The sequence below is a fragment of the Solenopsis invicta genome, chromosome 5 (assembly GCF_016802725.1).
Source record: "Solenopsis invicta isolate M01_SB chromosome 5, UNIL_Sinv_3.0, whole genome shotgun sequence".
NCBI classification, from domain to species: domain Eukaryota; kingdom Metazoa; phylum Arthropoda; class Insecta; order Hymenoptera; family Formicidae; genus Solenopsis; species Solenopsis invicta.
In genome coordinates, this window is record NC_052668.1 from 8,946,381 (window position 1) to 8,955,725 (window position 9,345).

General features: G+C 31.6%; 1 protein-coding gene across 4 annotated transcripts in view; it reads left to right on the forward strand.

The window, feature by feature from the left end:
• LOC105200300 (exocyst complex component 7) overlaps positions 1 to 9,020 on the forward strand; it is a 116,064-nt gene extending 107,044 nt beyond the window's left edge. For all 4 annotated transcript variants that reach the window (XM_039450107.1, XM_039450106.1, XM_039450108.1 and 1 more), the window contains exons 7-8: positions 5,268 to 7,332; positions 7,683 to 9,020. In XM_039450107.1, the coding sequence (XP_039306041.1) occupies positions 5,268 to 5,539 (272 nt within the window). In that variant the 3' untranslated portion in view covers positions 5,540 to 7,332; positions 7,683 to 9,020. The remainder of the gene's footprint in view (positions 1 to 5,267; positions 7,333 to 7,682) is intronic.
• Positions 9,021 to 9,345: the final 325 nt, after the last annotated feature.

A 9,345-nucleotide genomic window follows, 5' to 3' on the forward strand; every position in this document is an offset into this window, starting at 1 on the left:
ATTTTAAACGATGGTGGCTTTGAGTGCGTGGAGGTTGTGGTCCCCGTTGTCGATTCCGCGGCCATTCGTGTTGCTTCTCGAATCGCTTCCGTGAAGGCAGTCGACAATGCCATCAACGCTTCGGATGTTAACGACATTTCGCACGCTTGCTGTTTTGCTGATTGATCTCATCCCACTGCTGACACCACTGTTGTATCTCTTACTTTGTGGGTGTGGGTGATTCACAATTAAGCGAGAGGGATATTTATAATGCAATGCCGAGTTTATTGTTACGGGATACAGACAGACTAAAAGAAAAATACTGAATACATAGACTGACTCTCTGGGAAGGCCCGGAAGGTTACCGGATAATATAGATGGGTCAGTGCTCATGAAAAGAAAGGCGGCTTCTTATTGGTCGAGAGAGGTACACGGGTGTAGTGTGCGAAATGCATATGGCGGTAATTCCAAACATAACAAAAGCCAAGATCATTATAAAGGTATATGAGTTGTCCAGTAATAAGAATTCTTACTATGCATATGAACTTATAAAAATCCCCTTTCTTTTCTTATCTTGAAAAAAACTAAATTAAAGAAACATATGAATAACATAAAAACAAAATGTTTCAATATCAGTAGTCACAGAACATAGAATTGCTCTTAATCATGAATTTAATTGGGAAAATTTAATAATATTGTAATGTCCTTTGACCATAATATTGTTACGCCCGGTATAGGCGTAAATTAAGTTGAAAACATCTTCTGTCAATGAGTGACAGAGTTCGTGTTGTTGTTGTTTTGTCTTGATTTGATTTGTAAGACTTACGAGGATTAAAAGCATACATTTTTACAAAGTTTATCTCGTTATTTTGTGCGCGAGTGAAAACGTGGTTCCGCGAGAGTACGTGGTTCACGACTGTAACGTGAACGTAACAATATTATATTGGATGAACCACAATATTACAACGGATTGATTGCAAAAATGTTGCATATCAAAATCAATAGTTTAAATAAGATCAATGACACTCGGTTACTTGATTGCTAATAATTAACTCGCATCATATCTTTGCACTGATCACGATATCTATATTTGGACAATAAAATCTCTACGAAACGATATTCATATAATTGTTGAGGTTACTTGTTGTTCTATCAGTTTGCTAACAATATTGACACTGATAACGAAAATAAACGTTTGGTTTATTATAAGAGTTTTTAATTTTGTACTTATATCAACATATTTAACGTAAGTCTACTTGATTTATTGTAAATTTTATTTACAGTGTTACGCCCGGTATAGGCGTAAATAAAGTTGTAAATATCTTCTGTCAATGAGTGACAGTGTTGGTGTTGTTGTTTTGTTTTGCTTTTGATTGTAAGACTTTCTGAGATTAAAAGCGAACATTTTTATAAAGTTTGTCGGACTTGGTTAGGTGGCGCGATGGTGTGTGGATGTGGATGGAGATAGAGTGAGGCTGAGTATGAGTGTTTGTAGTATATTAGGAAGTATTAGAAAGTAAAGAGGTACGACCCAGAGAGATAAGAAGGTAGAGAAGACGGGTAATTGGAAGCGGATGTAGGGGAAAAGGAATTGAGGAGATATTATAAGACATAGGCGGAAGGAACAGGAATAGGTTAGGGTGGACAATGAGGCGGGAGAATCTGGAAGAGCCGGTAAGGTAGGAATTAAACGTGGAAGGTAAGGAAAATAAAAAGGGCAAAGAGGAAGAGTGTAAGGAGAATAAATTAGAGGGATAAAAGGTTAGAAATAAAGGCAGATACAGCTACAGGAAAGAAAATGCGATAATGCAAGGAATTAGGCAGAATGGTTTATGGAGAATGAGTGACATGAGAGAAAGAAGGAATGAAAGGAAAGGAGATTAGAAGGATTGTAAGGAGACGGTGAAAAGAGTGATATTATAGGAAAGAAGTAGCAAAAGTAAATTAGAACTGAGGGAACTCTGATCACCGGCCGTTGTAGATGAATCATAAAGGATGGAGAAAGAGGTACAGGAGATTGAGGTTATGAAGCATAAAGGATAGAAGAAGTGGTACAGGAAGAAAAAGAAAAAGGAATTAGAATAAATGTATAGGATAAAGAGGCGACAGAGGGGTAAGCAAAAAGGAAAGAAGAACCAGAATTTTAGTAAGAATTAGAAAAAAGGAGGTTGTTGGATTATTAAAGGAGAAGGAGAAACGGAAACGTATCTTTTGCCTTTGGAGACTGTGCTTACAGAGGTTGAAGAAAGATTGTATGGAATAAGACAGCAGAGGTGGATGCAGAAGGGACGGAAGAGCGCTGTGGATCTCCTTTGCAGCAACAAGTTCACACTGTGGGTAATTCTTGTCACGTTGTATTGGAACAATTCCATAAGATGCGTAATTTCTGCATTTCTGCGTGGAGATACTAACAAGGGGAGGATCAGGTGAGTCACCCTGGGATTTTGATCCCAATTTTTTTAGTTACTCTGGAGATGAAAAAAAAGTTTACGTCTCCCGGCGTTTAATCGAATAGGCCTTAGTTTCGAAATAATAAATTTGTGAAAATTAGTCATACCGCGGCGCGCCATATGAGCCTTCCCGGTAAGTGTTTTCCCAACCAGTGCAGTCGGCTCCGTGCGTTAGGTGCTTGCTTCACAGTCGTAAGATCCGGGTTCGCTCCCGGATGTGTGCAATATTTTTTTTTTTCTTTAATAAGTGTATTTATCTTGATGATATTGATCTTGTATGCAAATTTTTAAAATAGAAAATTTAATTTAATATCACTTTCTAAACATTAATTTAAATTTAATTTAAATTCAAGTAATAATATTTGAAATAATAAATAGGTAATAATAATAATAATATATAAGTTATTTGAAATGGATAACATATAAAAGCAACGTATTTAAATTTTCAAATTGTTTAATTTAAAATTTAATTGGAAATAATATTAACAGTATTTTAAAATTCTAGTTTTTAAAATAATTAATCGTAGAAGAATACCAGTGTTAAATTTAAACAATTTGAAAATTTAGATACGTTGCCTTTATGTTATCCATTTTAAATAACTTATATATTATTATTATTACTACCTATTTATTATTTCAAATATTATTACTTGAATTCAAATATCCTTCAAATTAAATTTAAATTAATGTTTAGAAAGTGATATTAAATTAAATTTTTTATTTTAGAAATTTGCATACTATATCAATATCATCAAGATAAATAAATACACTTATTAAAAATAAAAAATAAAAAAAATTGCACACATCCGGGAGCGAACCCGGATCTTACGACTGTGAAGCAAGCACCTAACGCATGGAGCCGACTACACTGGTTGGGAAAACACTTACCGAGAAGACTCATATGGTGCGCCACGGTATAGCCAATTTTCACAAATTTATTATTCCGAAACTAAAGCCTATTCGATCAAACGCCGGGAGACGTAAACTTTTTTTTCGTCTCCAGGATAACTAAAAAAATTGGGATCAAAATCCCAGGGTGACTCACCTGATCCTCCCCTTGTAAATAATCTCTGGAAGGCTGGGTGAAAAGAAGGCTATAAGGATTATTAAAGATATTTGGTATAAGAAGCAGGAAAGAAAAGAGAGAGGAGAGAAAAGAAAGGTGAAAGAAGAACCGAGAAGAAGGAAAGGAGGAACCAAGAAATGGAGGTACGAAAAAGGAAGAATGTGAGGATACGCAAAAGAAGAATGTAAATTAGGAGTTAAGATGGAAACATAATTAGGCATAAGCATAGGTATAGATATAGGAATGAGGGCGGTGTGGTGCTGGGGGTCGTCTGGGTGGACAGACTTGCTGTATATGGTATGGTGTTTGTTTGCCTGGGCGGACTGTTGCCCCGTGCTGTACCCTGGATAGGTAAAAGAATAAGTATAGGGAGGTATAATTAGCACCGTGAGCGCAAGGAAAGGAAAGAAATGCGCATAAGCGCGTGGTAGAGTATAGATAAGGAGGGCATAGAACATAAGATTAGTATAGGGTGTGGATGAATGAGTGGCTCAGGAACGATTGTAAACCAAGTCCCCTTCTTGGCAATGTAAGCTTGAAGAGAAATAAAATTATATATATAAAGTTTGTCTTGTTATTTTGTGCGCGAGCGTGAACGTGGTGCCGCGAGTGTTCGGAAAAACCGATTGTTACGTGAACGTAACAATATGAATTTGTTTAGTTTTCGTAGTTATAATTTAAATTTGTAAAATTTACAGTTTATAATTTTTGACATTTTGATTAAAAATTTGAACTTAAAAGATGGGATTGGTTAAATTCTTGACCTAACCATAATTTAACGTTTTTTTTTTCTTAAGATAAAAATGGAAAGGAAGGGGATTTTTATAAGTTTACATGCACAGTAAGAATTCTTTATTACTGGACAACTCATATACCTTTCTAATAATCTAGCTATTCATAACTATACATTATTTATGTACTTTTCTCTCATACATCTTTTTTTTTACCTTTTAACAACATGAATTTTAATTTATATTATACTCATATCTTTTCTTACTCAATTTTAATTCCATTTGAATGTTGTTAATTGCATTATCCTATTTTGATTACCATGATTTATATTTGTTATTGGTTGAGGCAGACTTGCTGAGTCGAAACCGTTCCAACTTAATGTTATTAAAATTATTAAATTTTATATATTGAACTTTAATGAATTAGTTAATTTTATATATTGAACTTTCTTTTAATGTGCTTGTCTAAGCCTTTTTTCACTCAGATGTTTTTAGTAATTATTTGAAATATTCTATGAGCGTATAAAAAAATATTGACTTACTCTTATCATGATTTAAAATGGAGAAATATTTAAAATAAAAAAGTGAAAAAAAATCTATTCTGCACAAATGTAGTTCTTATTTGACTTGCAATGAAAATAAAAAATTTATTTTTGTAAAGTTTTGGAAAAATTGCAATTTTTTCACTTTTCTTTTCAGAATTTTCTTTTTGTCGCAAAAATAAAATAATTGGAATTTTTATTTGATTGTAATTTTTATTTGATTTGGACAAAAAAAATCAAAAATATTATGTCCTAAAAATTTTAAGTCAGTTATATTAAAACCAAACGAGTAACAATTTTGAAAAATCTTGTTTCAAGAAACTGCATTTAAAATTTTGCAGTTTATACATTAATAAAAACTTTTGCAAAAATCTTCTCCTTAATGGTCTCTCTCTTCCCCCCCTCTCTTTCTCTCCCCTTCTCCCCTCCCCCCTCTCTCCCTCCCTCTCTCTCAAAAGTGAAAGTATATCTCCTTAATTTTTAAACATGTCACGTATAGATCTCGCCGCCAAGACATTGAAGGAGAAGTTTCTGAATTTTGCGCGAGAATTTGAAGAAGTGGCCAAATGTCAACGCTCCTATTCAGTGCCAGACAGATGCCTGCGTGAGGAGCTGAAGAAAGAGTTGCACGAGGCACTTGTACCGCCATACACCGTGTTCCACAATAAATATCGCGACACATCATTTTCGAAGAATCCGGCGAAGTATATCAAATACACGCCCGATCAAATATCTGCACTAATCAACATGTTTTTTGATACGGCCGCGTAATGTATAATGTCTTCCCATACGGCACAAGATCTTGTAAAAAACTTTTTAAAATATATATACAATATAATTTTAGTAATATTGCAGCAATATATTAAACACATTATGAAATTATTAAGATTTTATGTATGAATATTTCTATACTCGTGCATATTTTCATACTCATATTCAAGCTGATGAGTAATTTCATATAAAAATCTTGTATTTAAGCTTAGTTTATTATGATTAATTATATTGATTTATTTTTAGAAATGCTAAATAGTTACAATGTTTACAATTAAAGAAATTTTTCAAACCAAAGTACAATTTAATTTTATAATTTTACTTTCACATCAAAAATTTAATGTTAAAATGCGCAGTTTGAAAAATCTTGTAAATGTTTGTAAATTCACTTGGAAAATGTTTAAACATTTTCCAAAGTTATACACGGTTTAACGATCTACTTTCTGGCCTTTGTTATTTAAATGTGTTTCATATTAAAATTTTATGTAATTTTAAAATGTTCTAAAAAAATTAAAATTTTTAAATCTCGAACAATCTGTAGGACATATATACAAAAACAATTAAGAAAACAATTATATAAATTTGCATTTGCGCTTGCATTAATAATAAATTAGCAAATGTTGACAATAATAAACCTAGCCCTGATGACTTTGACATATATTGTCAAAGTCATAATCCTGAGAGCAGTCATAAACCTTTAGACAGTTTTAACCGTTGTTTGTTATTCGTTAAAAAGTTATCATAAAAAAATTAAAAATTTAGTGTATCCCTGGCGAAAAAATTTCTACACAAAAAGAAATGTTACAAAGTCTACAAAACAATGCTAATATTGTAACACTTTTGTTACTTAGTAAATAAATACATAATTCTAAGAAAAAATAAATATCTTTAAGAAAGAATAAATATTTCTACGACAAAAGACTAATAAATTATATAAAATTATACTTTTAGTAGAACTTTATTTTTTTTATAAAAGATTTTTTTGCCAGAGTAAGCTATTTAGAATGTTATAGTTCATTATAATTTAACCGAGTTAGTAAGTTTACCGAGAAATTTGTAGAAATCCCAGAAATGCACTCGTATAAATTTTTGTAACATTTCTTAAAGTGTAGAATTGTTTCCGCCCAGGATTGTTTGAACTTTACTTATAGTATAAATACAGGGTCCGATTAAGGGGAAATTTCGGTTTTTCGAGTAAAAAAAATCGATTTTTTTTACGGAATATTTTAGTTTAACATCTTAAGAATATTTCCAGAAAATTTTATTTCAAAATTCATAAAACTTTTAGAGTTATGAGTTGGTCTTTACTGACCCGAACGCAGGTTTTGATGAATTCGATCATAAACCGCCACTACATGAAGATGTTCAGCAAGCCATAAAGCCAATTTTTGAAGATTTATTATCAAGAGAATTGTTAAAAAAATGTTTGGACGGTGAAACTCAAAATAATAACGAGAGCTTTTACTCCACCTGCGATTTGCAACTAAACACCTTTATTGTGAATCAGAAATAATTGAAATCGCGGTTTATTTAGCAACCGGAATTTTTAATGAAGATTTTTGTGCTATTCTTAAAACTACGACAACGATAGGAAGAGTTATAGGAGAAAAAGCCAAAATATATTCCGAAGAGCGAGATCAGTACCGGGTTGAAAGATCAGCGCGATGAAACCTCGAAGCTCCAAAAGGAGCTTGGACAAAGCATTGAATCAAACAAATGGCTCAAAACCAATTCTACAAAGAAGAGGAAGAACTACTATATGGCCCTGGAATAGCTGAGTAACAGAAAGTTATGTAAGTACTTTATATACTTATATAAACTAAACCTAAAACTTTAAACGCTATTTTCTCAAAACAACATTTTTGCAGATAATGTGTAAGATATTTTTGTAACCATTGAACCGATTACCTTCAAATTTGGCCTGCATGTTCAGCAAACATTATTTATTGTTTAATGAATCAGAATATTGATAAATTACATAGTTTTTTTTTGCATAATGAAAATGGACGAATTTTGTAGTAAAAACTAGTTTTGATTTGAAAATTTAATAATTTTTGCAATAATTTTTATTTTTTAATTTTGATTCATCAAACTGAAACTACAAGTGTATAAAGTAAAACGCCGTTTTATTTTTTTGTTTTAGACTACCTGGAAGATCAATACCGTGCACATTAGTACATGAAGAATTTTGCACAGCGTTATATTTAATTATATATAGCTTCTGTATTTATAATTAAAAATTAACAAAAAAACTGTATGTTTTTAAAAGATGGATAAAAACATAGTGCAAATTTTAAATTAATTGAATAGTTTCGGAAAAAGAATTCCTAAATTTTCCTATGTTTTTGCAAAAAAAATCGGAATTCCTCCTTAAGAAACTTTGGGCTTTAAACGCTAAAAATTTTCGGATTTATTGAAAAAATACGAACCACCAGAAAATATTTTTATAAATTTATTTATGTGTTAATAAAGTAAACACAAAAACTCATAATACAAAGTTAAAAAAATAGTAAAAATAGTTATATTTAATCAAATTAAATTTTTTTTTGCTTTCTTTAGTTTAAGTTTTTTATAATAACATTACAGTCAATATTGTCCACATATACTTTTGCTCTCTGTAACAAAAAAAAACATCGGGTCGTCAATCAGCGAGTACGTAAACCGCAGCGCCGGACTATCGCAGAGACCAGACTTGAAGCGTCCGCTTTGTACGTCTCGTGTATAATCGCACAGCATAAATAACATATTATTTATATACTTGTATTGTGGACATGACGGGTTCCCGCCCTCTCTACTCGAGAAAACCCGAAAGATATAAATTAACCAACATCAAATTTTTGTCGTGATCAGGTTGTTATTGATCACATACCTTATTCAAAATAGTAGAAGAAGTTGACCTTGTAATTTATAGAATGTCTTAGACTGTATTCTGCAATTAATTGCAAACACTAAAAATCTATAGTTCATGTTACATATACTATAGATTTTCAGTATTTTACGCACAGATATCTATACTAAACCTAGATCGCTGGTTCGGCTGAATAGTTGTGTCCGACAGGTTTTCCGGATTCGGCTATCTTACCCAACAACAAAATGGCTCCGACGCATGTATTAGTGCGTATGTATTGTCAGTTGAGCCGGTTGAAAAAGAAAAAAGAATGAATGTATATATGTTTGTAACATTCGAGTTTTATGACATTCTAAGATTATATTTCAAATAAGCATTACATACACGTTTTAGATTTTCTTTAAATTGGTCTGGAAATATTGTAAATGTGGATTGACGCAATTGGAAAAGAAGGTTTTCAACCAACCAAAAATCAACTTATTTGCAGTGCGCATTTTAAAGCTGAGGGCTATATGGACAGACCAAGCATAAGCGGTGTCTTGGTATATTTTCTAAAGTTTCTGCTTCTACATTCATACCTACAAGCGGTAATTTTGTTGTAGGTAACATGGTTGAAACCAGAAGTTCTTCCTGCCTCAATACTGTCATGTGCTAATGGCACAGGTTAGCGATCTAGGTTTAATATAGATATCTGTGATTTTACATGAATAACGAAACGCACTTTTAAAATTAAATGTAAATTTAAGACTATATCACGCATACAATACCTGTAAAGTATATTAAAACTGAAAATGTGCTAATATTTATTTTTTAAATAAATTATATGCATATGAAAATTGTGCGAATAATATTTTTATTTAATAACACATTTTCATAGTTTATTTACTTTATTTTTATTGAAAATTAAATTATTTTAAAATATGACGAAAATCACAATTTGTTTTAAAAGTACTTTATA